The sequence below is a fragment of the Mytilinidion resinicola genome (genome assembly GCF_010093595.1).
Source record: "Mytilinidion resinicola strain CBS 304.34 unplaced genomic scaffold BDZ99scaffold_15, whole genome shotgun sequence".
In the NCBI taxonomy this organism is placed as follows: Eukaryota; Fungi; Ascomycota; class Dothideomycetes; order Mytilinidiales; family Mytilinidiaceae; genus Mytilinidion; species Mytilinidion resinicola.
In genome coordinates this window covers 41,214-69,077 of record NW_022985451.1, presented here as the reverse complement: position 1 = coordinate 69,077, position 27,864 = coordinate 41,214, and the positions used below count along the sequence as shown (strand labels likewise).

General features: G+C 52.7%; 14 protein-coding genes across 14 annotated transcripts; 6 read left to right on the top strand and 8 right to left on the bottom strand.

Moving 5' to 3' along the window:
• Window positions 1-303: 303 nt before the first annotated feature.
• Window positions 304-3,487, bottom strand: BDZ99DRAFT_489834 (cell cycle checkpoint protein RAD17; the record flags this gene model as incomplete). The annotated part of the gene is made up of 2 exons (XM_033723015.1): window positions 304-2,877; window positions 3,308-3,487. The coding sequence occupies 2 exons, from the start codon at window positions 3,485-3,487 to the stop codon at window positions 304-306; spliced, it is 2,754 nt and encodes a 917-aa protein (XP_033573579.1).
• Window positions 3,488-5,181: 1,694 nt separating this feature from the next.
• On the top strand, window positions 5,182-7,075 carry BDZ99DRAFT_465412 (uncharacterized protein). The gene has a single exon (XM_033720539.1). The coding sequence runs from the start codon at window positions 5,375-5,377 to the stop codon at window positions 6,863-6,865; it is 1,491 nt and encodes a 496-aa protein (XP_033573578.1). The 5' UTR covers window positions 5,182-5,374; the 3' UTR covers window positions 6,866-7,075.
• Window positions 7,076-7,139: 64 nt separating this feature from the next.
• Window positions 7,140-7,970, top strand: BDZ99DRAFT_337468 (uncharacterized protein; the record flags this gene model as incomplete). Its single annotated transcript, XM_033714315.1, has 1 exon — window positions 7,140-7,970. A coding segment is annotated over one exon (831 nt), but the record flags the coding sequence as incomplete, so codon positions are not given.
• Window positions 7,971-9,144: 1,174 nt separating this feature from the next.
• On the bottom strand, window positions 9,145-10,321 carry BDZ99DRAFT_465409 (SUI1-domain-containing protein). The gene is made up of 4 exons (XM_033720538.1): window positions 10,220-10,321; window positions 10,141-10,164; window positions 9,996-10,083; window positions 9,145-9,920 (listed from the first exon to the last, which is right to left on the bottom strand). Exons 3-4 carry the CDS (start codon window positions 10,018-10,020, stop codon window positions 9,511-9,513), a joined length of 435 nt encoding a protein of 144 aa, XP_033573576.1. The 5' UTR covers window positions 10,021-10,083; window positions 10,141-10,164; window positions 10,220-10,321; the 3' UTR covers window positions 9,145-9,510.
• BDZ99DRAFT_448001 (uncharacterized protein) lies at window positions 10,231-12,296 on the bottom strand (the record flags this gene model as incomplete). The annotated part of the gene is made up of 3 exons (XM_033718042.1): window positions 10,231-11,727; window positions 11,781-11,954; window positions 12,005-12,296. 3 exons carry the CDS (start codon window positions 12,294-12,296, stop codon window positions 10,484-10,486), a joined length of 1,710 nt encoding a protein of 569 aa, XP_033573575.1. The 3' UTR covers window positions 10,231-10,483.
• Window positions 12,297-12,705: 409 nt separating this feature from the next.
• BDZ99DRAFT_448000 (zf-DHHC-domain-containing protein) lies at window positions 12,706-14,344 on the top strand (the record flags this gene model as incomplete). Its single annotated transcript, XM_033718041.1, has 5 exons — window positions 12,706-13,040; window positions 13,103-13,274; window positions 13,329-13,625; window positions 13,679-13,757; window positions 13,812-14,344. The coding sequence occupies 5 exons, from the start codon at window positions 12,706-12,708 to the stop codon at window positions 14,222-14,224; spliced, it is 1,296 nt and encodes a 431-aa protein (XP_033573574.1). The 3' UTR covers window positions 14,225-14,344.
• A 505-nt stretch (window positions 14,345-14,849) lies between these two features.
• On the bottom strand, window positions 14,850-15,935 carry BDZ99DRAFT_523189 (uncharacterized protein; the record flags this gene model as incomplete). The annotated part of the gene is made up of 4 exons (XM_033725785.1): window positions 14,850-15,074; window positions 15,176-15,303; window positions 15,356-15,466; window positions 15,773-15,935. 4 exons carry the CDS (start codon window positions 15,933-15,935, stop codon window positions 14,850-14,852), a joined length of 627 nt encoding a protein of 208 aa, XP_033573573.1.
• Window positions 15,898-16,683, bottom strand: BDZ99DRAFT_81836 (uncharacterized protein). Its single transcript, XM_033728927.1, has 3 exons — window positions 16,227-16,683; window positions 16,044-16,167; window positions 15,898-15,984 (listed from the first exon to the last, which is right to left on the bottom strand). The coding sequence occupies exons 1-2, from the start codon at window positions 16,646-16,648 to the stop codon at window positions 16,062-16,064; spliced, it is 528 nt and encodes a 175-aa protein (XP_033573572.1). The 5' UTR covers window positions 16,649-16,683; the 3' UTR covers window positions 15,898-15,984; window positions 16,044-16,061.
• Window positions 16,684-17,893: 1,210 nt separating this feature from the next.
• Window positions 17,894-19,094, bottom strand: BDZ99DRAFT_465404 (Prefoldin beta-like protein). Its single transcript, XM_033720537.1, has 4 exons — window positions 19,002-19,094; window positions 18,851-18,941; window positions 18,494-18,686; window positions 17,894-18,414 (listed from the first exon to the last, which is right to left on the bottom strand). The coding sequence occupies exons 1-4, from the start codon at window positions 19,036-19,038 to the stop codon at window positions 18,382-18,384; spliced, it is 354 nt and encodes a 117-aa protein (XP_033573571.1). The 5' UTR covers window positions 19,039-19,094; the 3' UTR covers window positions 17,894-18,381.
• Window positions 19,095-19,262: 168 nt separating this feature from the next.
• Window positions 19,263-19,899, top strand: BDZ99DRAFT_447989 (UPF0287-domain-containing protein; the record flags this gene model as incomplete). Its single annotated transcript, XM_033718040.1, has 2 exons — window positions 19,263-19,296; window positions 19,377-19,899. The coding sequence occupies 2 exons, from the start codon at window positions 19,263-19,265 to the stop codon at window positions 19,583-19,585; spliced, it is 243 nt and encodes an 80-aa protein (XP_033573570.1). The 3' UTR covers window positions 19,586-19,899.
• A 9-nt stretch (window positions 19,900-19,908) lies between these two features.
• BDZ99DRAFT_81796 (uncharacterized protein) lies at window positions 19,909-21,513 on the bottom strand. Its single transcript, XM_033728926.1, has one exon. It carries the CDS (start codon window positions 21,495-21,497, stop codon window positions 20,232-20,234), a length of 1,266 nt encoding a protein of 421 aa, XP_033573569.1. The 5' UTR covers window positions 21,498-21,513; the 3' UTR covers window positions 19,909-20,231.
• Window positions 21,514-21,701: 188 nt separating this feature from the next.
• Window positions 21,702-22,200, top strand: BDZ99DRAFT_523184 (LSM-domain-containing protein; the record flags this gene model as incomplete). Its single annotated transcript, XM_033725784.1, has 5 exons — window positions 21,702-21,731; window positions 21,785-21,856; window positions 21,935-22,009; window positions 22,072-22,104; window positions 22,159-22,200. 5 exons carry the CDS (start codon window positions 21,702-21,704, stop codon window positions 22,198-22,200), a joined length of 252 nt encoding a protein of 83 aa, XP_033573568.1.
• Window positions 22,201-22,458: 258 nt separating this feature from the next.
• On the bottom strand, window positions 22,459-23,890 carry BDZ99DRAFT_500711 (APH-domain-containing protein; the record flags this gene model as incomplete). The annotated part of the gene is made up of 4 exons (XM_033723746.1): window positions 23,630-23,890; window positions 23,276-23,571; window positions 22,906-23,226; window positions 22,459-22,852 (listed from the first exon to the last, which is right to left on the bottom strand). The coding sequence occupies exons 1-4, from the start codon at window positions 23,726-23,728 to the stop codon at window positions 22,459-22,461; spliced, it is 1,110 nt and encodes a 369-aa protein (XP_033573567.1). The 5' UTR covers window positions 23,729-23,890.
• Window positions 23,891-24,970: 1,080 nt separating this feature from the next.
• On the top strand, window positions 24,971-27,675 carry BDZ99DRAFT_465402 (uncharacterized protein). The gene is made up of 2 exons (XM_033720536.1): window positions 24,971-25,174; window positions 25,239-27,675. Exons 1-2 carry the CDS (start codon window positions 24,999-25,001, stop codon window positions 27,277-27,279), a joined length of 2,217 nt encoding a protein of 738 aa, XP_033573566.1. The 5' UTR covers window positions 24,971-24,998; the 3' UTR covers window positions 27,280-27,675.
• Window positions 27,676-27,864: the final 189 nt, after the last annotated feature.

Below are 27,864 nucleotides of genomic sequence, written 5' to 3'. Positions count from 1 at the left end.
TTTTTGCTCTCGATGGCATCACATACTTGAACAGCTCTTTTGCAAGCTCGAACAATACATCGCTCCTAGCTTTCTGGGAAGGAGAGCTCCATGATCGTGATATACAAAACTCGAATGACCCTGTGACTCCTTTTGAAAATGCAGCTCTTGAACGATTCAGGATACCCCTTCGAATTAGTAGTTCGTAGAAGGCTAGCCATTAGCGCAAAGAGACCCTCTTAGCTCGCTGCCACGACGTTCCTCTCCCCAAGTATTATGACCAAATACCAATAATCTTGAATTTACCGAAATATTTGTTTCGCCTCAATCGTCCTCAATATCGTCATCACTAAGCACCAGCTTCGCAACATCGTTCTCAACAGCTGTCGCAGGTATCGCAGACTCGCTTCTCCCACTGGTACTCTTACCAAGTCTTCGAATATTCCTCTTTTCTGCAGTTGGAGGATCAGTACTCCACTGCTCAAGATCCGTGTTTCTGTCGTCGTCATCAAGAGCTTCCTCGCTGGAGCCACCAATGCCGTGAAACGCTGTCACTTTCTCGACGTCTCTCAAATTACCCGATTTCGTCGCCGATATCCGGTTCCGCATGACGAGCGCAATGTAAGGTAGACGTTCGAGCAGCATTTCATGCTTGGCCGAGCTGCCGCTCCCGAGAAGTACTAAGCTTGGCTCTTCCTCTGCCTTAGTCTTCGACGGCTGGTCTGATCGGGAATCAGTGGTACGTGATAACGATCCGTTCCTCCTCCAGGACTCCACGCCGCCAGCTTTACCGTCCTTTCTCTTGGCCGCCTCAAGGAGGGGAGCGAATAGCTGACCACTCTGAGCTCGGCCAATCCACATATCAAGCATTCCCTCAATCTCCTCTCTTTGTCGCCAGATCCGGAGTGACGTAGGGTAGAACATCGAGAAGGCACTGGTCCTGCTACCAGCTTTCCCCTTACTGCTTGTTGTTCCGGCTGGCGGTGTGATCCGTTTCACGGGAGATGGTAGGCTAAATAGTAGGCCACGGACACTGACCTGGAAACTGAGCTCGTCCTGGCGTAGGTTGTCTGCGGTTGTGCCCTGAAACGTAAGTCTCGCTGCCGCACCGGAGCCGAATCGATCGGGTGAGAGAAGGTCTGCGTCCGAGAGAGCGTCGATGCACCCGTTGATGGAGTCCATGGTGTCTTCGGGGCTGCCACCATCGCATGATAGCAGGTAGTTCTCGTGCAAAGCTGCAATGAATGTCTGGATATCCGTCCCGAGGTCACCTATCAACTCGTCTACGTGAACTTGTGGTTGCTTCGGTCTCCTAAGCTCCGGAAAGTAATTTGGTGGTTGAGGAATAAGGTCGCTGGTGCTATTGGGTGCGTCCCGCTTGTTATGGACAACTTTGCCAACAGCATGAAAGATACCAAGAGTGCTCTCGCGCTGAGTGATTATTTCGAGCGATTCCTGCTCCATTTTTGTAAGTGCGGCGTCTCGTCCACTCTTCTTCGGCTTTGTGAAGGCGACTTTGGCACCCCATCCGTCTTGATCGTCTCCGCGGACACAGAGAAATTCGAGCGATGACACCGCACTCCGGATATCACCAACCTCCGACAGCCGTTGGATTACTTGAGGCCCAGCAGTCTTCCGTCTGCCCGTCTTCCGTGCTTCTTTCTTCACAACAAGGTCTAAAGCCTTCGCCATAAGTGTCGGAGCAATTGGGTTGAACTCTATGGTAGTTACGGCAGTATGGTTCAAGATTTCGGGTCCAAGCAGACGATGCGCAGTAAAGCTATCAGCCGCAGCCGTATTAGTAGAGAGAAGAGTCTCAGAGATTATCAGAATCATTGGAGTTACTGAGTGATGAGGATCTTTCTGTCTAGCAAGGAATGCTCCCATTGAAGGGGTATTCACGGCTAAGAATTGTTGTATTGATGATCGAAAGGCCTGCACACTTGCAGATGAAGGAGTGAAAGTATTCGGAAACTCTTCAACGAGGATGACCTCCTTTTCTCGTCCAGATTTCGTAGCTGATTCTGGCTTTGCTTGTGGTTTCTCTGTTTTCTGAAACTGCAGGCTCCCAAACTTTCCGGTCCGACCGATGAAGTCTTCGAACTGTGCTGTCATGGAAACGCCGCCGTCTCCGAAAGCAGCATTTGTTGGATTTTTCCATTCGTGTGCGACAAACCCAAGGTCATCGGCGAGGAGGGACATTGTGGTAGTCTTGCCGCTTCCTGCAGGTCCTTTCAGGAGTAAAAGTCTCTTACGCTCTCTGCCTTCGAAGACATCATGCAACCATTTGCGGACATCCAGCACCTTCCGCTTGTGTACCGCTAATTCGTCAAGATTGACAGGCCCGTATCTCTCCGTCCACGGCCTCTGATCGACCACCTCAAGACTCAGAGGCTGAGGCAATGGGGCAGCTCCACGAGTCCCCTTCTGTGTTTTCAAGAACTTCTGGCTGCCGGCCGGAATCCCTTCGCCTTCTCCACTCAGTCCATCGGCCAATGTGTTCCGTGAGCGTTTCCGTAGAGCCAAAGCTGTCACCGATTCGGTCTTGGTATCAGAGATTCTAAACGGCCCCTCGTCCGAGGAGTCCTGAATGAAGTCCTCATCTTCCTCGGCGAGCAAGGCAGCAGTCTTGTCCAGGTTTTGAGGCGGAACACTCTGTTGACGTTGCGGGATGGCGCTGAAAAAGGACGATATGGGCTTGTGTATAGGCCTCGGTTTGGCGGGCGACTTAGAGGGCGACTTCTTGGGTTGTGAGGGCCGCAACGGCCTTGCGGAGGAGGTTTCTTGGGTGGTAGCTGGTGTCGACAGCGACGACGACGGTACACGGGCTGACGATGTGCGGGCTGGCTGTGTGCTTCGTGCGGTGCTCTTCGTAGCTCTGGTCGCCGTCACAGGTCTCTTGGAGGGCCGTTGCGGAGAGGGTGGGACATCGGATTCATCCTCGTCAGACAGGACGGTTGGCTGTCTCCTGGCCGCTCGCGGCATGCTGCCGCCGTGGATTCGGGTTCGGGTTCGTGCCGGGGGGCATCGTCGAGCCGGCCGAGCTGCGTGGGGCGGAAGAGCGGCTTCACGGCTGGGCTTGAGGGTGAGGCTGGACGGCGCGTGGGTTGCAGGCCTGATCTCGCGCTGGACGGCACGAACGTCCATTGCGTCGGGAACTTACAAAGGTAGTGGCGTTCGGGCCGCTGGGAGCTGCGGCCGCTGGCCGCTGATTCCAACGTGCCAGCACAACACCTCGTGGCCCCACCCTCACCTACACCCGTCACGGCCGTCGTGCAACAGATGGATGTGTGTCCAGGATCATGCACCATTCGAACGTCTATCACACAATACGCGTCATAGGAAGACCGGGATCCCACGCAGCCGCCTTGAGCTGTGCCCCAACAGCAGCAGCAGCAGCAGCAGCAGCAGCAGCAGCATCACGATTCTCTCTCACGATGTCTTCACGTCCACGGTGCTCGCTCTTGGCATGCCAACGCGCTGGCGACCGTGCTGCGAGGGGCTGCATGCGTGGCTCCTCCAGCACGAGCTGCGGTTCCCGGGCTGCTCGAGCCGCGTCCTCGACCACCAACCGAGCGACTCCACGCGTCCTACGCTGATATAGACTTCGCTCTAGCTGCTCGGCCACGCGCTGACCGTTGCCGCCTGCTTGTCGTTTGGTAAGGCCTCCGTATCACCTGCAATCGAGTCCGCTTTAGTCCTTCCGTGTCACCTCTCATTAGCTAGTCGCCATTGTCTGCGGCAATTAGCGACAGCCGCGTATCTCATTCTCACCATGGCTTCGTCTCTTCAGACTGCTTTGCCTCATTCATCCGCCCGTTGGCATTGAAACACATGACCAACATGCATGTCTAGCACCACAGCTCCAGTCTTCAACTCTCTGGCATCATGCCATTGGGACATCTGGGTCAATCCCAAGCGTCGTCTGAGCGCAGGGCTGTAGCCTCCTATATTCTGGCAAACCAACTCTCTTCCTTCAGTTGCTCGTGTCTGTGACTTTGCGGAATTGTATCACCACTCGCCTCACCTCTCATATATACTACCCATCTCGAGGACAAACACTTGACATAAACATCGCTCTGTCCTCCCAAGCATCCGACATCTACAACAGATTGGCTAGCAAAGTTTGGCAAACATGGCGAAAGCAAAAAAGGCCAAAAGCAAAGGGCCCAAAAACCCTTCGCAGCAATCTAAATGGACATCCCCACCCCTTAGCCCGGCATTATCTTCGAAACTACCAGATCTCTCGGAAGAGATTCCTCCCTTGCCCCATTCCGTGCCATCTACCCCTACATTAACATCGTCTGTACCTTCACCGAGTCTTGTTAAGCAAGAACCAGTACAAATTCAAAAGCCCTCCGAATCATTGCCGGGGTCCTCGGTGTCACAAGAAGAAAATACAACTTTACCCGCGGAAGAGTCGAAAGAAGCCGACGACTCTACAAAGGCAGTGGACGAGGCTATAGAGGCAGCCGAAGAGCCTAAAAAGATAGTGGGCGAGTCTACAGAGACAGCCGAAGAGCCTGCAAAGACAGCCGACGAGTCTGCGATACCGAAAGAGACCACCCACGCGCAACCGACAGCTGTAGAAGCCTCCAAAGAAGTTACTGTTCCTCCAAGTAGTGTCGTAGTCTCGATACCCGGAACTTCCGTCGCAGAGAACAGTGTAGCAACGCCCGAGGACCCCGTGGCAGCAGAAGAGATATCCACCAGTGATCAGAGCGAAGAAGAACCCGATAAGACAGAGGAACCAAAACCACGGGCACCATCTCCACCTCCGAGTGCAACTCGAGAACCACCTCAGCGCAAGCAATCTGAGGTCGCGCGCCGTGACTCCCTGCGCCAGTCAATCGAATCAACAAGGGAGAGGCCTTCAGATTTCCAAGCTCGCCCCTCCGGTCTATCTCGTCTACCTTCCCAACCTCAATTTCAACACCAATTTGCAAGCAGGGTTCCATCGGAGCACTATTCCACGCCTCCAGCCTCCAATTATCAGCCGAGATATTTCTCACATACACCTCCTAGCGCTCCGCCATACTATCACCCTATGTCTCCACCGAATGGTTACGTTAACGGTACACCTTACCCCATGCAGCCTCAGAATTCCGCTCCTCCTTACCACAACCCTTATGGAAGCTTCAGTTCCCCCTTCGATCCCTTCTCGAACAGTCCGCCACCAATGCTACGTCATGACTCGGTCGCATCAAGAGGAAGCAACAGTTTTGAGCATTACCAAGGCTTAGGCCCAGATGGCAACTCAGCAATTGAGGATGAATCCGGGGATCTGTTTTCTCGGATATCGTCTGCGATTCCTGACCTTCACTTGCTACTGACTCGTTACAAAGAGACACATGGACAACTCGGATTGCGCGAAGAACTCAATCGGCGAGCAGAAATGCAGCAAGCCGAAACCATCAAGCGCAAAGATGACCATATCGACCATCTGACGAAGGAACTCGAGGCAGAGAAGAAGGAAAGGGACTCTGATAGAACGAAACATAGACTGGAGCTTGGCAACCAGGATGAAAATCTAAGGGAGTTCAGGGATCGGATTGCTGGGTACGAACGAAACAAAGTCGAAGTCGAAAAGGCGAAGGCTGCTCTTGAAGCCGATCGTGCAGCACTGGAATCGTCAAAGGTGGATATGGAAAAGCGTCTCCTAGAAGAGTTTGAGAGCTGGAAATCGAAGCCTCATGAGCCCTGCAGAGGAGAGCAAATTGCGCTTGCAGTTCAATTCGATAAAAGCCTGAACGAGCAGGAGCTTGCGGCTGAGGCTAAAAGGGTCGAGGCAGAGGAAAGCTTTTCAAAGCAAAAGAGCGAGATGGTCGCCGAATTCGAGAACCAAAAGAGTGAGATGATCGCCGATTTCGAGAACCAAAAGCAAGCGATAGAGTCAGAGTTCGAGAATGTCAGGAAAGAAATCGAGGCCAATTTGACTGCTATCCAGAAGGACCTCGAAGATGCTTTACAGAAGGAGCAAGAGGGTCGGGAATCTTGGAGTGCAGAGCGTGAGACTCTTATCAAGGCGCATGGCGAGGAACTTGAAACCCGCCAAAAGCAATGGGAAGAACAGACCACCACCCTAGCGGCTCAGCACAAGCAAGAGAAAGATGATGCGGACAAAGTGTGGACCGACAGGCATGCAGATACAACAAAGAAGATGGAGGAGGAGCAGGCTAAAGCCGAGGAACTCTCGAAAGAGAGGGACGAGCTGCAGAAGACTTTGGATGAAGAGAAGCAGCAGTTTGCAAAGGAGAAAGATGAGCTGCAGAAGACCTTCGATGAAGAGAAGCAGCAGCTTCAAAAGGAGAAAGATGAGCTTCAGACGAGCCTGGACATCGAAAAAGAGCAGACAGGAAAAGAGAAGGCCGTGAACGAGGAGCTTGCAAAGGGAATAGACCAGCTTCAGAAGAGCTTGGATGATGAGAAGGCGCAGGCTGTCAAGGAAATGGAAGGATTCCAGCAACGTTTGGACGAGGAAAAGGAGAAGTCCTCGAAGGACTTGGCGGATCTACAGCAACTGGTGGACGAGGAAAGGGAGAGGTCTTCGAAGGACTTGGCGGGTCTACAGCAACGCCTAGATGAGGAAAAGGAAACGTCCTCCAAAGAGTTGCATGATCTTCAGCAACTCCTGGATGTAGAGAGAGCCAAGTTCGAAGCCGACAAAGCAGAATACGAAAAACTCATCCAAGAACTAGAGGGGCGTGTCAAAGAGGCAACCGACATCCAGAAGCAGCTTACTGACGAGAAAGCTGCGCATGAGCAAGATCTTGATGTCATCAAGAGTGTCGCTGCAAATCTGGAAATGGAGAAGGCAAGGTTGGAAAAACTGGCCGAGAGTTATGGAGGCATCTCAGACATCAAAAGTAAGGGAGACGCATTCTAGTAAGTTTTTCTTTGTCGTTCTTGAAAATCATCGGAGAAGCACGATATGGTTTTGAGCAAGTCATCACTGAGGGAGTATCCTACAAGCTGAGCTACACAGCTTCCTAGGGTGACGACATTTCATTCGAGAATGCGGTTATTTTCTGCCCACGGTACTGCTGGGGTCATGTCCCGTATCGTTTAGCACCATCAATCCATTGTAGTTCGATCGCTTCGACAGTGTAAAATCCTCTTATCAGTTGATTGAAAGTTACTGACCATCATCGTTTTTCACCAGCCTAGACTCATTTAGCCAACTCTCGAAACAAATATTGGATCTTTCCAAATCTCATTTCGCGCACCTCCCTGTCGTTCCTCCTGCCGACGTTCTGGCCACCATTCCTCCCGGACTTCCCTCCTTCCTTGGAGACACTGACGCCTGTCGCCAATTGCGTACCGCCTATATTGCGCACACTGTCTCCAATTTGATCACCTTTCGTGTATTCACGCCCTTTCTCTTCAGCTTGGGACGCCGCTACGACAAGGCAGATGGTCTGTTCACTTCAATGAGCAGCCACCTTCGTGGGAAAAGTACTCGGAAGGAAGCAGTTTGGAGGCAAAACACCCTCGTTGCTGCGTTCACGAGCAGTGGTGCAAAGCAGCGCATCAATTCTGCGGCTGGTTCCGTCGTCGAGGAGGTCGTTAACGCAATAAAGCACTTCACAGCACCAGGGGAAGAGGAGCAAATTAGACATGCCGTCAGACGCATTGTCAAACTGGCAGCAGAGACATGGCGGCTTGCACGCCTCGAGAGAGAGATGATCGTTGCCAAAATGCCGGCTGTGGACGATCAAAGCGCAGAAGGCAGTGGAGGGGACATCGAGGGGTCCTGGCCAGCGTACACCTTCGACTCCGCTACGATGCCGCCCATAGAAAGCTCCGTAATTTCAGGCCTCCAAGAACCTCCCAAGATGCTACTTCGGCTGTTTCCTGTCATTCAACGAGAAGCGATTCACGAAAGCTTCCGCTTGACAGACCAAGAGAAGGAAGACAAAGGTTGTGTATATAGCCATGGTCTTGCACTTTACGACGACGCCTTTCCAGTGGCACTAAGGGAGCAGGAACTTCGTCAGGCAGGACTCCCCCAAGCCCTTAGTACCACGTCGTCCCCTTCGAATAGCGACTTTCCGCCTCCTACGATACCTCCCCCAAGAAACCCCATACCGCCAGTGCCGCAGAGCGAAGCTTCAGGTGAGAAGTCCACAGTGACATCGAATTATCGTCGAACACTAGAGCCGCTACGCACCAGCGACGCTGGGAGTATCGAATCTCGGCCTTCGGAAAAGCAGGCTACAGATGCAGGAAGTGCCTCACCAAGATCTCCGTCGGCTTCACTCAAATCTGCGAAGAGTGATGCACCACCAGCTCGTCCGCCTCCTCCACCACCACCACCCCAGGATGAGTCTGCTGTTGAATCTCTAAGTAGTGTCAACGCACTACAACTACCTCCGTCACATGAAGGGCCCTCTATCGACTCTCCGAGGAGTGTCAATGCATCACCGCCGCCTCCGCCTCCACCCCAGGATGAGCCCGCATACCCGACACCCCCAAGATCCAGAGCAGGCACACCACCATCCCCCCTCTTCCCCGCTACCGATGAAATCGACGGACTGAAGCAACACGAGTCTCGCCCGCCCACCCTCAGCCGACGAAGCTCCCGCCCAACCTCATCGCGCCCAAACTCATCCCGTGGCATTGTCCAAGACGCTCCAAAAGAGGGCACTAGTTCTCGGCGAGGAAGCGGGTACACCATTAGCAATCGATCCAGTATGGAGATACCCGGTAGTGGCAAAAATTGGCGCACTGAAAGCCGGAGCGCAGCGATTAAGGGCCTGTATCCGGATTCGCCTTTGGCTGGAAGTCCGCCTTCTGATAGGTCTAGTACACCTTCTCTCAAGTCGAACCCGTCGAAGAGTGAGAGGCCGGAGTCTCTGAGGCGGGTTTCGACAGGGAGGGGCGATGATCCCATGTGGAAGCTTGCAGACGGACAAAGGTGGGAGAGGGATCAAAAGTCGTGATGCTAGTTTTGTCCCTTTTCATTAAACGATCTTTAAATGCTGTTACTCTATTTCTTTCCTCTGTTATTATGACTGATGTGGAGTTCTAGCATTAGCGTGCATATATGCATCACGGTTTGGGTCATATCTACACTATCACAACTTGCATTTTTGGAGCTTACTAGGATTCAGCATGAGCGATTCTGTAGTCTGAAATAATGTGATTCTTGTAGCATTTGCAACGAATAGCGTCTCTTTTGTTGGTCAAGCGTAGCATATATGTGTTATTTCATGTTTCGTATAATTCTCTCATAGCAACAATAATTCATCTATCCGACATTTGAATTTAAACACTGCTATCAATTTTCACACTTGAAGTTGGTTGCAACTTGGTACAAATGTTGGTTGTGTGATTCAGCCTGGGGAAGAGCACGCAGCGGCTCTACACGTAGTAGATACTTGGTCGTGTATTCCGGTCAGGTGAGGATGACGCTGTATCGTAACATGGTATCTTTGTGTGCTATCCATCCGATGGCATCTTAAACCGTAACAGTCAGCGCCGTCTCCACTAATCCGCATCAAACTCCCTCCGAATGATGTGATAGCACCATCATCCGGCACTCTTCTTCTTCTTGTCCTCGATACAATCGATATTGTCCTCGGGTATGTCCTTGTACGTCTCCACAACGTAATCGTAGATATCGTCACTCAAGTCGCCCTGGACAGTTATCTCCTCGCCACCACCTGGAATCTTCGTCACACTGGACCCAGTCGCGAACTTCTTGCCAAAATCCTTCGCTACTTTCTTCAATTCTAGTCCATGTGCTTCGAGGCCCTGCACCGCAGTAACGTATTTTCGCTTGTTGCGCTCAATACGCTTGATGAGGACTTTCGACGTGGCTTTCACCTCTTGGGCTCGGGCCTCGGCGGCGGATGCTTTGGCGGCTTTCTTTTGGGCGTCTTTGTCGGCTCGCTTCTGGGCTTCGAGGGTTAGGGAGGACAAGTTGGCATTGATGGCATCTGTGGAAGCGAGTCATACGTCAGCAGAGAGATCATGAGAGGCATTGAAGACTGGGTAAGAGAATCGAGCGGTACCTTGTGAGTATAGCCGCTCATGCATGTCCGGGTGGTGTGCCTCGAGCCATTCTTCGCACTTCTTGACGGTTCCGCCAAACTCGCAATACTGCAGGGAAATATGGTCAGAAATGGGGAGCCTATGCATCGAATATCGGGCGCGTACCTACTTCTGGTGGCAGGCTGCATACTGAAGGAATGAGCTTTATTGGACTACATAGTACAATATGGGACGAACTGCTTACCGCCGCAATATATGACTTGTTTGGCATGCGACTCGGACAAACTTGTTGCTGCGACTTCTGCCATGTTGTGGTGTTGAATGCAGTGTGTACTTACGAACTGTGTGTGAGGTGAGAATGTTCAAAACACAGCGGGGCAGATGCGTGAGTTGGCGGGGTCGTTAGAATCTCGCCACGTGACTTCTCCACCACGGTGAACTTTAAAGATTCATGAAAGCCTTTTATATGGAGATTGAATAATACCCTATTGCTGTAAAGTAGTGGCCTCTAGCAACGATCCAAGTTCTCGAGGATACGGATCTTAGGTTCCATTTTGACCATGATCCACCACCCTCTTGTTACCTTCTCTCTCAGCATATCCAGAAGAGCGTATTTGGGTTGATTACTTTCACCGGAGCTCTTCGACCCTTCCTCCAATTGCAGCTCTTCCACTGTTTCCGGGGCATGATGGAATCTTGGCTGCCCAGGACGAAGAATTCGGACCCCAGAAAACCCGTATTGCACTGCGAGAATCCGCCATTTTCCAATCACTTTCTCTGGTCTCTCTGCTAGCACATAGTCAAACTTGCACCAGAAGGCTGGATCGAGAAGCAGAGAAGGATCTTCCGTCTTGTCGTAGAGCCACTTCCCACGCGGATGCTCCACAGGATCCCAAAGATTGCTGCTGTGAACGGACTGGGAGCTGTCATGTCTCTCCAAGAATCGTGTGACTCCAGTCTGGCAAGACAAGTTATCGACATGTATCCGGGACCCGTTATTTCCGCGACCAGCTATCTCGTGTAATTTAGTGAGGGCAGCGCCGCCAGGATAGTTCAGACTTGATACAGCAAGTAAAGCGGTCGAAATTACAAAGGAAGCCACGACCGAAATCACAAGACCGAGACTCAGTAGGCGATAGAGCGTTGCTTTAGCCCGCCGAGTCCATATCCATGAAGAGCCGGCAGCGGCAACGGCTGTTAGTCCTGGAATGACGTAGATGATGAATCGCCACTCTTTATGAGGGAGGAAGCTGTACAGGACGACGAATCCTGTTGACGGGATGGTTATATCGATACTATGCTGCCGAGAGGTAGGGTTGATTATCGCCAGCGGTATGAGTATGATGTAGGTCATAGGATTGATGAGCAGGCGGGGAAGAGCGTTCAAAACGTAGAAGTACCACGGCGATGTTCCCCAAGCGGCGGAATGGCCCTGGATCGTATTGTAGTAGAATCCCGTCCATTCGGGCCAGAGGGGGAACGTTTGCCAGAAGAATGAGTCGATTGAAATAGTACTCAAGAGGCCAATAGCTACGCCGCCTACACCTGCAGGGAGAATTGTGCCTGTAATAGAGATTTTACCCCGGGAAAGTAGGTAAAGAGTTGTGCATGCAAGGAGGATGGCAAGCTCGGAGCGGAATATAATACCAGCAACTGTTAGAAGATATAGAGATAGCCGGTAATGTTTAGAAGCCGCTTTGTCCATTTCGGGATATGAGCCCGCCAAAAGGAGGCTTCTCAGCGCCAGAGTGCCTGACGATATAACGTCAGTGGAAAACTCTCGGAAAAAGTAGGCAGGTACTCACTCAATGCAAAAGCGAACATGTTTGGTAAAGTGCGAGACGCGTAGTAAATAACGTGGAACTGACTCGCTTGCAATAAAGTGAACCAGATCCGCGCAGGTCTTCCGAATGCCTTTTGCACTGCTATTCCGAGTAGGATCAACGACGTTGCATTGACCAAACCAAGAAGAGATCGAACTGGTAAAGATTAGATTAGACAGCATAAGCGTGTGATATAGGAGTCTCACCAAGGAGTTGAACTTGATAGGGGTGGCTCAGGAAGGCTATCCAAGGCCTAGACAAGCCTGCTAACAAGAGAGCCCCAACGAACGTCCTAGGAACAGATCCAGGATATGAAACATGATCAAAATTGACTGCCAGAGCGCGTGAATAGTCTTGGCTTGGTATTCCATGTGTCAAGATGTCATGGGTTGCTTGTATATTAAATGACTCCTCAACCTTGGTGTATGGGGAATAGTAGAGGTGGATGAGAATCAAGGCCGGAATGATTGAAACTAGCAGGGCCCCAGAAACACCCATAGCTGATAAGTTTAGCGGATTGTCCAGGAGGCAAAAGAAGTACATCCATCAGTCCATCTCGTCAAAAGATTTTGGAGATGAGGTCGATAGTCTAGTGGTTTGTTGTCCTCGGAGGTTGATGGGTGATGTTGGTTGAAAATCATAGTCCGTGCGTGCCCCTGTTCTATTCTGTTCTCGTTCCAAATACGACGACCTCTGGCCTTCAACAAGACCCTACGTCGACTCCATCATCTCGTCCAACGCCTGCCTTCCGAACAGCTAATCAACAGCGGTATGTTCAAGAGTATCGTGTAGCAGAGGTCTTTAGCTTCCTAGGCGGCGACTCAGCTTCCGCTCACGCCAAGCCTCTATCCCCGTGATCCTTTTCCTTAGAATTTGTCTATTTGAAGGCTCGCTCGACCCTACAGCTATGCTGTTGCCGCCGGTAGCATCTCTCGCTGTACTAGGTGTACTTTCTCTCATCACTTTTCTTGCATACTCCTCCCAAATACTCCTTTTATATCTTGAGCCACATCCCTTGGAACGCAAACAAATCATCATTTTCAATGTCCTCGTCTTCTGCTTGCTGCTTAGTTATATTCGATCCGTCCGGACCAATGCGGGCCAAATACCCTCGGTGGATCAACACGAGGATGATTCAACAGGCATCTCTCAGAAGCTTGCCTCCAAGTCTAGACAGCGGTGGTGTCGGAGGTGCGAAGCGGTAAAGCCCCCGAGAGCACATCACTGCAAAGTTTGCAAAAGGTAAAATCTTGTTTTTTAATTGAGTCTATCAGGCAATGATTTTAATCTTATCGGATCCATAGATGCATACCAAAAATGGACCACCACTGCCCATGGACGGCAAATTGTGTCTCGCATGTCACATTCCCACATTTCATACGCTTCCTCTTTTACGCAGTCGCGACCATGTCGTACCTTGAATACTTTCTGTATATTAGATGCGCCGTCATATGGGGTAACAAAGATCTTCCGAGTGTACGACTCCTATGTCGTGTAATCCATAGACGGTAATGCTAATTTCCCGAGCAGTACTTCGGCCCCACTATCGTGCAATACGTCCATCTCTTTTTGCTGATAAGCGTCAATTCGTTGACATTGTTTGTGTTAACAATCTTGCTGATCCGGAATATCTGGTGTCTGACGGTGAACACTACCACCATCGAAGGATGGGAAATCGAGCGACATAGCACTCTGGTTCGACGTGCGAGGCACTTTGGAGGCTTCTTGGATGGACCGGATGGAATTAGAGTCAGAATAAAGAGACAGGAATTTCCATATGACATAGGTATCTGGGCGAACACTAAACAGGGCATGGGGACAGGCAACGTAAGGCAATGTATAGGAACCACCAAGAGAGATAGCAGCTGACACATTACTAGATACTTGCTTGGTTCTGGCCACTCTCAGCTTCTCCGTCAATCGAGAGCGGGCTCACATTTGAAGAGAACGGATTTGAAGGTTACATATCCCAGTCTTCAGAGTCAGTGCAACTACACTAACTAAATTCTCTAGATCCTTCCATCTCCTGGCCTCCGCCTGACCCAGATCGGCTCCAGTGCAAGTCAATACCTGCACCTCGTCATGGATCTGGTTTCACTCAAGACGGACCTGACTATTCAGCTGAAGAGAGCAAGAAAGCCTTCAAATTGCGACAGGAAGCTGATATGCTGCGCTGGCAGCGTCCAGAAGACCAGGTTCAACGTCGAAAGCCATACGTGAAGCGCCTGGAGGCCCTTCAGGAACCATCAGAATGGAGTTCTGATGCAGCTGGCGACGACCAGACGAGCGATAGCGGAGAAGAAGGATGGAGAAACTCAGAGGGTGAGAGACTACGTGATTTTGGCGTAGACGAGGATGCGGAATTCTACGACGAGGAAGACAATATCCCGCTCAGTGAACTAATAGCTAGGAGAAAGGGGCGATGAGTTCGAAAGCGTTCAGGCTCTTCCTCGTAGATGGTCATGAAATAGATACTCCTCTATTTACCAACTCCACTCGCATTAAGAGGAGATCGGTCCAAAACCTGCAATTTATTCCAAAACACTATCCGGGCACAATCACTTATTACAACGCTCAATGTTAGCTGGGCGCAAATGGCTGATGAGTGTAATCTGCGCAAGGATGTTGCGTGAGCAAACAGAATGTCTAATACGGAGAAAGCAAAACGGTGTGCCGCAGCATTTCCGAAACACCATTCCTGGCCGCAGCCACGGCCTACCGAAGTCCCTTCCTCCGGCACTTTGAAAAGGTAAACGCCACCATTGACTATTTTTGAGCAGAGGACCCGAGATCGCGCACACCGGCGAAGTCTCCACAATACCCTCAAAGTCGACACATGCCAATCGTACCCTCAACCAGTAAATCGTACAGTTTGATAATAGGCCATCTCCTCCCATACCCATCGAACGGTCTCTTGAAGTTTCCTGCGGCCTCGCACCGATCTTGCGCGCAGTCGCCGTCTCTTGCGGTGGCCCAGATGCCGCAGAAAGTCAAGCCTGGCGTGCTGACCCGATCTGTCGTCCTGGCTTTCCTGTTCCCGCGGCGCGTCGTCTAGTACTCGGCGGATCCGTTTCCGTTGTGGACGGTGTACCCGAACGCAGTGCTGTCTTGGTCTCCCATTTCGGCGTCGCCGCTTAGAACATTGTTGTGGGAGTTCTCCGGTTGGCTGTAGGCAGAGGCGGAGGAGGCATTTGTACCTGCGCTGTTGGCCCCACCGGCCCCACCTGCGTTGAAGACACCGGCACCGGGTGGCTTGTTCTGGGTTGCGAGGAGGGTCTCGTGCCACCAATCAATACCAATAGTTCAGATATTCGTCTTGGCCAGTTTGAGGCAACAAACGAAATGGGGGGAGGGGGAAAGGAAAGTGGGCAGCTTACTTCTCGGTAGCGGGACAGATATATCTTCAACGCCTCGGCGTAGTTTTCGAAGCCGAGCGAGGTCATGGCGAACAGAATGTCCTCGCCATTGACCGTCTTGCGCTTCTCCTGCTGACACTTCTCCGAAGCTGCGGGCCATGTCAGTTGCCATTGGGGGCTCAAATGGGCATGGAGACACACCTTCGCTGGTGATGAAGGATATGAACTCGCTGACGCATTCCTGCATGCACTCTTTGGCTTCTTTGGCAATCTTCGCGTTCTCGGGGAGGGCCATCTTCATGATTCGGGCGACTGGAGCAAAGTTGCGGATGTTAGCATCTGACGCATGTGAACTGCTGGGGGTTGCCCCTGGCTGTGGCGGCGAGGAAGAAGACAGTGGGGGGGTTGCAGACATGGCGCTGGCTGCAGGACGACAGTTTTTCAGGCACCGCAGATCAGACTGGCGCTCGAGGCTTGGTGATTCGGTGTTTTGACGACTGAGACGCGCGACTGGGGAGGATGTGCGGTGTTCGCAGCGCCAGTCATAGCATTCGTCGACATGCAGGTGGTGAAAACAGCGCGCAAATCAGAAGAGGGGAGAGCGCATAAAAGACCAACCATTTGCGATGGGCAGCCATCTGTCCTGTTCCTTGACTTCGAATTCGTACCCGAGTCCCGGCGCTTGTGTATCCTGAGGTTCACGGTCCATAGGAGGTTCCGAATCGTCAGCCGACTGGACTCCAGGTTCCACGTCGAGCTTTTTCGGGGGAGTGTCCGACATGTTTATTCGGCCAGCTGCAGGCGGCTTGGGCTCGGTGTGTGAGCTGGCGCTGGAGGCGTGGCAAAACACGTCAGCGAGAGGGAGGATTGAGCTGGCCGGAAATGCAACCTGGAGACTGTGTAACTGCTAGCAGCGGACGGGGTCGCGGAGGCAGCTAGCCGGGCGCTGCAGAAGCCTCAGTCGTCTGCAGGCGGATGGCGCGCAAGGGGAGCCTGCAGCTGCGGCCGTGTGCCTGTGACGCGTTACTACGTGAATGGCAGGGCGGGCAGAATAAAGAAGAGGGTCCCGTACGAGGCGGCGATGGCACCGGCGGGGCGAGCACTGGCGGGCGCTGGCGACAGATGGTTAGTGACAGCGACGGAGATGGTTAGTGACGGCGACCGTGGCGGCGACGGCGACGGCGACGGCGAGGGGCCTGGGGCGCAAGGCAGGGCGCGAGGTGCGGCGGGCGTCGGGACGTGGGGTTGGTTGCGGTGGTCGTGATTGTGGGTAACGCGGTTGAGGTGCAGAAGAGGATGCGAGATAGACGCAAGAGTGATCGACCGTGGTGGAGCTCTCCAGCTTGCTGCCAAACGGCCGAGCAACAACAGCAGCCCACACCACCAATGCCGGCCGACTGGCCCGCACAGCACGGGCCGACGGGTGCTTCGACGATGACGGCGCCCGTCAAGCCTGTCCTGTCGAGCCCGGCACGGTTGCCAGGCGGGCGTCATGGGCGTACGATGGCCGCTCGGGGGCTCAGTCGCATCGAACGCTGCCATCGCTATTGCGTCGAGACCGGCCGCGGGAGTGCCAATGCGCCTGCAGATACACCAGAGGAAGCCGGACGACGACATGCGGAGGGCTGCAGCAAGCCTCCATCACGGCTCCTTCGCACCCCGGCCTGCCCCTGGCTGCGCGCTGCCACTCGTTCGTGATTCGGCGCCCTACGCGTCTTTTGAGCCCTTTTCGCATTTCTGCAGTATCTTTTTGCCCATTGGCCTGCGATCGCGGATTATTTGTGAGCGCGATTCAGCCCTCAGACGTCGCCTCCGCATCGTCAACCTCCCTGAACTCAGCCGCATCCAGCATGGACAGCGTCATCTGCCCCCGCGCGCTGAGGCCCCGCCCCGGCTCGAGACAGGGAAAGCTCCGCATGCAGCTCGAGCTGTCAGTGCATGCCGGCCTGACGCCGTCCACGAGAACTGTGTGCTGTCGCCTGCTCGCCCCGTGGACGACGCGCAGAAGCCGTTCTCCACGAGCCGTCCCGAGGCCAGCACGAGCCGAAGCAGCGGGATCCTGGCCGGGAGCATGTTATGGAGCCTCGATATACGCAACAGCAGCAGCAGCTCGCCCTCTCCACGATGGACGTCGCGGCATCCACTCACCTGCGATGCCCTGCCGCACCGCCCGCGCCGCTGGATGTCCTATGAGAAGCATGTCCACCGCTGCGGAGAGCGCGAGTCTCTCTGGCGGCGATCCACGGCCAACGCATCGCTGGGCCTGCAGCCCCACGCCCCACAAACTTCAGCCTTGTGACGAGCCCCTGCGCGACCATGCCAGCACGCAGCAGTTCGCGGGCTCAAATGCTGGCTGACGACATGAATACGCCCTGACGACATGAAAACGCCCTGACGTCTCCAGTAGTCGCCAGCAAACCAGCGCCCACGTCTGCCGAGTCCCTGCCCAACATCCATGGCGACTGTCATGGCCAGCTCACTACTGGCCTACGAACAGCGCATCAGCTGCATGTCTGGCCTAGCGCAACGACAGATGGCCACCGGTTTCGCTGCATGCACTGGCATGCCAGATAAGGATCGTGGCTGTCATTCCCTTGTCGAACATCGCATGATCACGGTATGTTGGCGAAGGTGGGTGCAGGGCGAGGAGTAGTTCACTGGAACCGAGGAAACATCACCACAGCTAGGCTATCACCACGGTCTACCAGCCAGGGTCAAAATTTGGCAGTTTCATGATGCCATTTGGGTATTGTGGGACCAGATTCGGTCTGTTAGCTCTCCGTTGCGTTGCACGATATATGAATATGGTGTTGAGCTGAAAAAGCATTCACACTATATAGAACTATTGTCTTTACTTCTTTTCGAACTGCTTTTGGCATTGAAACTCTCGTGATGATCCAGCGAGGCAAAGCACCGATACAGATAGCTTGAACGCTTCCTGATATTGTGATGTTTGGCCTAGTCCATCTACGTACGAATATGAGCATTGCAACGGCATGGGAGGGCAAGTAACCTTGTTGCTAGGCACTCTCACTCACCACATCTCGCTTGAATGCTCTATCGCAGGGGGAAAGGCCTCTTTTTGAGTCTAGAAGGCGGCGGGCAAGCTGCCTTTAACCCTTTAGTCAAGCTGACCGTGCCTCGTTGCAAACAGTTCTGCCTCCATGTGCTGAGAAGCAGAGAGCATGTATCAAACCCCGCGAGCGTGAGCGTCCCTGAGAGCTCGCCTACTGCTGGACTACTTGGATATTGTTCTTCTTCTGTGGATACTGTCAGTAACCATCCTGCGAATCTATACGAAGCATCTCAAGCAAGTTTAATGCCGGGTGAATGCAGTACCTTCCACTTCTCCATCTCGTCTTGCTTGGACTTGTACTGCTTGAGCAGATCATCCAACACCTTCTTCAGACCCTCGGAATTAGTCTTCAAGGCAGGGGCCACGTCCTTCACCGTCCTTTCCACCAAGACGCCATTAATCATGCGGAAGCACTTTCGGTTTTGTGGAAGCAACTCTAACGTCTCAAGCACGAGCCTAGGACGTCATTAGCGGTATTCCAGAGATGTAGACGAGACAAAACCAAGCGGTGAGAAAGTAGGTGAAGGAATGTGTAAGAGATTGAAACTATGCTGCGTGGAGAAGGAGCAGTGGGTGACATTCGCACTAGTCATGATTTACGAATTTGATATGAGTCTTACTTGTGCTCCTCAGTCTCTTGCTCTACGTCACCGATCTTCTGAGCAATCTGCTGGAGGGTGTTCTTGTAATTTGAATATTGGAGTTGAAGCTCTAGTCATGATCAGATATGCCTAACCCGTCTACGCAAGAAATACGGATCTAAGTACTCACCCTGTTGCTTCTTCACAGACGGCTGTGACTGAGCCATGACCAAAGCACAAATTTATTGTTGGAGAGGAAGGTTGGGGTCGTGAGGTTGCTATAGGCAGATGGTCGTCACTTCAAATTTAGGACTTGCGTGACATTTAGCAAGGGTCCGTGCACCGGCATCTTTGAAAGCGGAAGACCACCGCGGCTTTGCTTCGACGACAACCCATCGAACAATCCTCGACAGTCCTGTTCAGCCGCTCAGCCAGAGCACAGGCAGGCGCCATGCATCCCCATCTACATACCAGCCAAAACAAGAGTATGTCTGGCTTCTTGTTTCTCCCCTACCCCGCGCCGCATGGCCCGCAGTGGCGAGCAACGTTGACTGACTTGTCCCAGACTGCGAGGAGGTGATGAACGCCCTCGACGAATGCCACGCTCGCGGCTTCCTCTACAAGGCCATTGGAATGTGCAACGACGCGAAACATCAGGTCAACATGTGCCTGCGAGCCCAGCGCCTCGAGCGGACAAGATTGAACAGGGAGGAGGCTCAGAGACGGCGCGAGAAGGTTCAGGCGCGGTGGACAGAGATTGATGAGAATACATGAGCCATTCTTTCTAGCTGGCAATCCGAGGGGGTCGCTCTGGCCTTTGGGTCTCAGGCAAAGCAATATCAGGGAGAATGAGCTTCTTGCATGCTCTTCAAAACATGAAAGAACATCTTCCGCAGACCACCAGAGCTCTCTGAAAGCGGCTCGTTCATTGTAAAATACTGTACATTGGATTGTAAATGAGGAGTTAAAAAGTAGTGCTCGTGGAGTAATCTATTTGCCAAGGAAATACCTCTTAGCCCGAGGAAATATTATACTCAAAGCTGTTAAAGCATAGTATCTGATATCGTTATTCGGAGTTCTGCTCAACTAATTGAGTTTCTTGATCTTTCTCTTTCTATTATGTATGGTGCCCATTTCTTCCAAGGTCAATGCACCAGGTCCTAAGACAGGTCGTAACATCTTACTGCTTTACAATATGTGAGGTTCGTTTGCACTCAGGTATCCATAGCACACTGAGAGTCTCGATATTCCGCTATCTAGAGAATGACGCGCCTTTCCGTCCATAATCTAAGATTCTTTGAGCCTCCTCGAGGTTCATGGGGTATACGCTCAGCACCTAGATGGAGTGTGGGATGAGCGGGAGGGTATTATCTCGCTCATAGTCTGATTTGTGTTTCGCCGCATTTTCAGGAATCCGGCATCAAGCGTCACTCAAATCACTCGCTGCAGCTATTGGTGTCGCCCCCAAGCTCTCTAATCCTCTACCGACAATCAATTTGGTGCCCTCGGATCCGCTAATAGGTGTGGCTGGAGCGCCGCCGATGCCCGCTTCAATTCTCAGTTTCTCGTAGCGTTCCCCAGTCTCTTTCAATTGCCCCTGGATCCAGTTCTCTCGTTCCGCAATATCCACCTTCTCAGCCCTAAGATTTTCCATCCTCTTTAGCTTTCTAGCTTGGATGTCCTGCATGCTCTTAAGAGCAGCCTGCAATCGTGCAACTACAGCATCAAGCTCTGGCAACGGCGTGATCCGGGGAGGGGTCTTGAGTCCTGCGTCTTGCAGCTCTGGATCCTTCTTTGCATAAGTTCCTGCTCGTGTTTGCGCAGCGTCGTAAGCGGCTTTGCGGTCCGCCTCGGAGTCATCAGAGTCGTCGTTAGAAGAGCCGCCCTCTGCCATTGCAATCAGGTCCGCCATGGCTGCACGTCGCTTCTTCTCGGCTTCTCGTTCAGCTTTCCGGCCCAGTGATATCTTGCCATCTTCGACGAATTCATCGAAGCCTTCAGCTATGTCTTCATCCTCTCGTATGAGGCGCGACTCGGAGTATTTCTCTTTTGGACGTAAGGTGATCTCCCTTGGCACGTCGGATGCGTCCGAAATGTGGTCGTCCTCAAACCCATCATCGTCAAGGGATATGAAGTCACCTTGCTCCTTAGCTAAGCGTGCACGACGCTCCTTTTTCTCCCGGATTTCTGCTTCACTAGGAATGAGAGATTCTCCATCACCTATAAGGCTCGCGAGGGGTCCGAACTTCGAAGCAATGTCAATCGCCTTGGATGAGCTTTCGTCTGTCTTTGGAGTAGATGGTGTCGAGTTCCTCAGTTCGGCTAGGTAGTCTTTGCTATAAGTCGGCTGGTCTTCGAAAATCCCTGGCCGTACTTGGCGTAGTTCAGAGGACAGGCTAGAAGACAGCGATTTACGTTCGGCATTCTTTTCGATGGCGAGTCGACTAAGATTTGATTTCTTTGGAGTGAATACTGAGGGGCTGCCTTCGGCGTTGCCACCATCGCCCTCACTTTCGCCTGGGCCAAATGAAAGTCGGAGGGAGGAGCGCTTCTTTGGCTTGGTAGATATAAGAGGACGTTTCACTACCTCAGAGGCGGGCGAGCTTGCAGGATTTCCATCTTCTTCGACGTCCTCATCTTGGACAATCTTCCGGGGTATCCTCCGCGCAGCAAATGATTTCTTCATGGTTGCGGAAGTGAAGTCGTGGAGTTGCTGTCTGCTTGCACCTTGCGGCAGGTGGCTCTCCACCGCACAGACCACGAACTGCCTCGTGCGCCGGTTTTTCTCCGGGCTGTGCGCGAAAGTCAACATCCACCAAGTTCACTTACTTCGACGTTGCAACTTCACTACTTTCACAACACCTCATCTAAGCAGATCCAATCTTCCAAGATGCCGCAAGCTCAGCCAGAGCTAAAGAAAGTACGTAAGGGTGTTGTAAATTCTGCAGAACTTGATACTAACTGAGTGCGCAGTACCTCGACAAGCGTCTCTTCGTCCAACTAAACGGCAGCCGGAAGGTCATAGGCGTGTTGCGCGGCTACGATGTACGTGATAGATGCTTTCAAAATGTGTTGGAGCGAAAAAGGAAAGGTTTGCGGTAGTTCTAACACTCTTGCGCCTAGGTCTTCCTCAACATAGTTCTGGACGAAGCCGTCGAAGAGAAGGAGGGCGGGGAGAAAGTAAGAATCGGTATGGTGGTAAGTTGCACACAATGGTTGCTCTTATTGTATTCGACTCAAGCTAAATTTTTCCTTCTTAGGTCATTAGAGGGAACTCTGTTGTCATGCTCGAGGTAGACCCAATCCCGCAAGCTCCCACATGTCTTTCGTTGTTGACTTTAATATAGGCTTTGGAACGCATTGGCGGCAACGATAGGGAACAGCGGTGATCAGAACACCCGTGCGGTCATAGTCGAACGAAGCAGATTGAGAGAGGGATCACTGAAGCCTTAATATTACGGATGCCGCTTTGGTAATACGGTTTTCTGCAAGCCAGGACAAGAGTTAAAAGGTAACTCTTGGTTATACGTCCAGGCGTATTAGACGAAAAGTCATGCACCACAAGGGTTTAGGTGAAGACAAGGGTGTCAACTCAAAAGGTGATGGCAAATGATCCTCATCTAGATTTCATACTCAAATGGACGAAACTACAGCCTCGCTCTCTCGTGCGCTTTCTTATATTCCTGCACCAAGTCCCATGAGACCTCGGCGAACGGTTTCATCTGAGCCGCGTAATCCTTTGCCTTCTCGCTGCTCGCTTGCCTCAAGGCGTATCGTGCGGCTATACCTTGCATGATGATCGAGCTCCTATATATCCCGAAAGCATCACCCCATGTCATCTCCGGCTTAGGGTCCCATCCAGCACTCTCTCTATACCACTCAATAACTTGGTCCCGGGTAGGAAGCCCTTCAATGGCTCCCGGCAGGAAGTCTTCGCTGCCCCGGCCCACGCTACGAGCCTTCTCCGACCGTGCAGTCAGGAATGGAGTGAGGAGATTAACCAAGTCAGAGAGAGGGTGGCCAACAGTCGACATTTCCCAGCTTTGCGCCACTACGTCAACATGTAAAAGTCCAATAGGCGACGGTGCACTCACTCTAGGATACCGATAACCCGCGGCTCTGTCTTGTGAAACACAACATTGTCAATTTTATAGTCGCCATGGACGAATGTACTACGATCTTTGGGCTGCGTTTTCGGGTCGCTAAAGAATGCAACCATATCATCTTGATGCGGGATCTTTCCGACGGGTATCTTCGTCTCAACATCCACAGCCTTAGCTTGGGCGTCGGAAATCGTTTTGAAAGTCGCGATTTGCCGGTTGTAGAAGCCGCTTGGCTTGCCGAAGCTCTCCAACCCTACGCTTTTTGGAGAGACGCTGTGAAACTTCGCGAGTGAGACTGTAGCAGATTGCCACCTGAAGCTGATTTAGCACCTCCCGGGAAATTCTCTTGTTCCCAACCTACATTTTTGTCCGTTCCTCAGGCGTGACGCCTGGAATGGCGGGGTCTTCGAATATCCTCCCATCCAAAAACGTCATGATGTAGAAAGGCGTGCCTACCACGCTGTCATCCTCGCAAAGGCACAAAGCTCGCGGTACTGGAACGTCCGTGTTTTCGAGGGCGTGTATTATCCGGTATTCGCGCTCCACTTTGTGTGCCGTCTTGGAGAGGAGCTGCCCCGGGGGCTTCTTCCGCATGACATATTTGTAGCCAGCTTTGTCTGTCAGCTGGTAGGTGGGGTTCGACTGTCCATAACCAAACTGCAAACATGATGTCAGTGAGAGTCTGCGAAGGCACGAGGAATATGTATTCTGGTACCTGCTTGACATCAATGGGCACCTGAATTTCTGAGACGTTTGCGCGAATATAGCGCTCTAGCGAGGCAACATCAATGGGTTGACGAATGACACCGGCCATTGTTGCGACAGCTGCAATGGCATCGTGGAAGATCCGGGGTGCAGAGGATGCGTTTATGGGTGGGCGAGATCTGAGCTGGGAACAGCTTAGCCGTGCCGAGGTTGGTCACTGTTTTGATCCCGTTGAGGTGGGGAGAAGGACCGTGACGAAGGCGCAGAGAGGTATGTGCTTGCGGGTTCTAGGCCGATGCGCTTAGGCTCTTCAGGCGCTGTTACGAACGGGATTGCCGGGATCGAGCGAATCCTCGTTTTATTAGGCGCTGAGAAGCCTCGTATTGATATGAAGCTTGACTGCAGTCAGGTGGTCTTAATAATCCCGGATACCCTTGTGACTTGAGATCTATGCTCTGTCCATTCATGGCTAGGTTATATGATCGCTAGGATATTTACTCCAGACCTCGTTACCTTGGCTACGATGCTCCACTCCCATTGTAGGAACACCCATGGGTGCGTTACAAGGGGAGGGATTGAGAGCAAGCACCCAAGTAGCCCCCTCAAAGACACTTCCGTCTTCCACTAACTCTATGTCCGCTCTAGGCTGTACAACGTAGAGTAACATTCTGTACATATCGAGAAGCATCCAAAGTCTTGCTGGGTGTAGGTGACTAGCTTACTTCACTACCATTTGACTAGCTGACCTTTCGTCTTACTGAAGGCTCGTCTTCGTAACTCATAGCACTACCGGAGCGTAATCTGTGTATACAGTTCACTGTCACTGTCTGAAGTGCCTCGATCCGTTTTGGGAAACCTGGATGAGACGTACATCAACAGCTCTGAGTAGTCTCGTGCATCCATACACTCAACAGCAATATGTCATGTAGTAGAAACATAACTCCAAAGGTACACAAAATCCATAACAACATGCCTCTCTTCCAATCACAGCAAATTGAATACCAGTTTAATTGCAGCTAGGAATCGATAGGCCCAGCCGTTGGCGCAGTGACCATCTGATTATTTAGCCCCTGCCCCTGTGCCCTGCAGCCGAAACCTTGGGTCGCAGCAAGCACCCACCTTGACTTTTCAACATTAAACAACAAACACGACCCGCGACATATGGCACTACAGACCCCACGGCCTCTGGGATTAATAACAAACACTACCCGCGACATATGGCACTTAATACCCCTCGGCGTCTGGGCGGGCGGCCCTCGCTCGCAGTCGCGTCCTCGTCCCCGAACCTCTCTCTCGCCGCCAGTACCGCGATCGCCCGGAAAGCAAGCTTGAACGCTCTCACGGGAGGCCACGGCGGTCCCACTACCCCTTCGAACAAGATGGGCGGCGCGGACGGACACGACCTCGAAGTCGGGGACACGGTCGACGTGCCCGGGGGCATGCATGGAACCATCAAGTTCATCGGCAGCGTTCGCGGCAAGAAGGGGCTCTTTGCCGGTGTCGAACTGAGCAGAGAGTTTGCATCGCGCGGGAAGAATGACGGCGATGTTGACGGGTGAGGCTAGCGTTTTCTGTCTTTGCTATACATATACTCTAGAACGGTCCCTGACACCTCGTAGAACGCGTTACTTTACTACCTCTATCCCGGGGTCTGGAATATTTCTGCCCTACCACCGCGCCTCCAGACGAGCATCACCCACGAACTCCTCTGACACTTTTCCTCCAACTCCTACAACGCCGGCCTTCACGAACTTCAACCTTTCAACAAACGATGCATCGGATAAATACAGTCCCACGCCCTCCCTGCCAAAATTCTCACAATCCATGGGCCCCGGAGCGCGAGCTCCAAGCCCCGTCTTCAAACCGAAAGGCCGGCCCTCTCTTCCCAGGCCAGAATCGCCCTTTCGTAAGCAGCCTAACCTGGCCCCGACGCCGGGCAGAGCGCCATCTCTAGGCCCAGGGTCCTTTTCGAAGAGCCAGATCGGAGGCCCGAGATTTACTTCAAGTCCTGCCCCGCATAAGGTAGGCTCGCCCAAGCCTCGGACCCCAGGCCCTCCCTCCCGACCGTATTCTCGAAACAACTCTCGCCTCGGGCAGCATGCTGTCATTGACGAAGATAACGAAACTACACCTATCGGGCTAGGCCGCACAAGCGATAATAGCTCTGTTTCCAGTTTCAACCCTAGGGGAAGACCCCCATCAGGCCATGCAGAGGAAGAGGTCCAGCGGCTCGCGAAGAAGCTCGAGGAACGCGACCGGCAATTGAAGGAACAAGCGTCATCCCTGGCTGATATGGAATCTAGCCTCATGGAGCTGCAGAATCTGCTTCCCTCAGAACTGTCTGACCAGATGCGGTCGCCACGCATGGGCGGCCAAGAAGATCAGGATATTGCGCAATTACGCGCCGTGCTTCGGGAGAAGAATGAGAAAATATCTATGCTAACAACAGAATTTGACGCTCACAGAGCTGACTTCCGGAGCACTATAGACACGTTAGAAATGGCCAGCACAGAAACTGAGCGAGTATACGAGAAGAGAGTCGAAGACCTGATGCACGAGATCCGGGAGCTTCAGGAGAGAGGCGAGGATGTTGAGAGTGTTGCTAGGCAGCTTAAGCAGCTAGAGGAGCTTGTACAGGAGCTAGAAGAGGGCTTAGAAGATGCGCGCCGTGGAGAAGCTGAAGCTCGAGGAGAAGTAGAATTCCTAAGGGGCGAGGTCGAGCGCGGCCGATCGGAGCTGCGACGAGAGCGAGAGAAAGCAGCAGCGGCTTTGAAGGGTGCGGGCGCGATAATGGACGGCCCGGTTAGTCCTGGGGGCATGCGTGAAGTTGAGCAACGAGACGACGAGATTAGGGGCTTGAAAGCCATCATTCACTCCCTCAGCTCTGGACCAGACCTTGGAGGCCCAAGCTTAGAGCGTGGTCATTCGCCGCTGCAGCGCAACGGAGCAATCCCCATGAAGGACACAGAAGAGGTGGCAAGGACTCATGCAAAAGTAGAGCGCTTAGAGCGGGAGAAGGAGGAGTTACAGGGCCTGGTGGAGCGCAAGGCGTTTAGGGAGGAAGAGTTGGAACGTGAGATTGAACGTCTACGGAGTGAGGTCAGGGCATCAGAGCAGCGCGATAGCCTGATTAGCAATGTAGCGTCGGAGCGCACTGCCGTGCAAGACAAACGATCCTCTGGACGCGATTCAAAAGGGACGACCATCAGTTGGCGAGACGCGCCACAGCATCGCCATGACCCTCCTCAGCTACTGGAGCCAATGATGGAGTCTGACACGCACTCGTCGGCGGACGGAAGTGTGCTGTGGTGTGAGATCTGCGAGACGGGTGGACACGACATCCTGAACTGCACTGCTATGGGAGGCAATGCAGACGGCGCTGTGAGGACGCCGGACAGTGTGAAGCGCAACGGCAAGGATGCAGTCATCCACGGCCTGAGGAACCTCTCGATGTCGTCTGAGGGCGCGCAACCGGCACCCCTAACGCCCAAGAAAGCGCAGACTCCAGGCAATGCACCGTCTGCACCACTCCCGAGCCCGCTGGCAATGGGCCTGGTGCCTGCCAAGGGCAGCAATGTGGCGGATCCTGACAAGTGGTGTGCGCTCTGCGAGAACGAAGGGCACGACGTGACGGCATGTCCCAACGAGGACGCATTTTGAAGCATTTGCAGCGATGATATCCAGGGGCATGGGAGGCATGTTGGAGCGCAAATTATTATACACTAATATACTTGTTGGATTACGTTAATAGTGGGCGTGTGTCTTGTACGTAGGCAGGAGAGGGAGTAGTCATCGCAGTCAGGCTCCGTTGAATAATGTGGCAATCCAACACCGTCGGCGGTGGCCTGGAGATTCACCACCCTCCCCAAACCTATCGCTTCAAATCTGTTAACGATGTACTACAGAACCCCCAGCAGTGGTGGGTGACTGTACCTAACCCAGAGAAAGCGTTTACCTCAAGGTATTAAGTTTAGAGTGGGACCTTGCACTTTTTTATGGACTGCCACCTTATGCTCAAAGGAGCCTGCCAGTGCATCTAGAAGCCGTAGACGCGCCGTGGAAGTGCTCCGCGATAGTCGCCGGCGATTGGTGGGTGTTGTGCTCGTGATGAGAAAAAGCCCCGCCGGCATGCCTCAGATGGCATTGTGCCATGCAAAGGGCCTGCAAAGGTTTGACTGGCAGCGGAAGAAAACTGAAATTTTCATCGGTCACTAAACGCTTCAAAGCAAGCCACCCATGGGATTG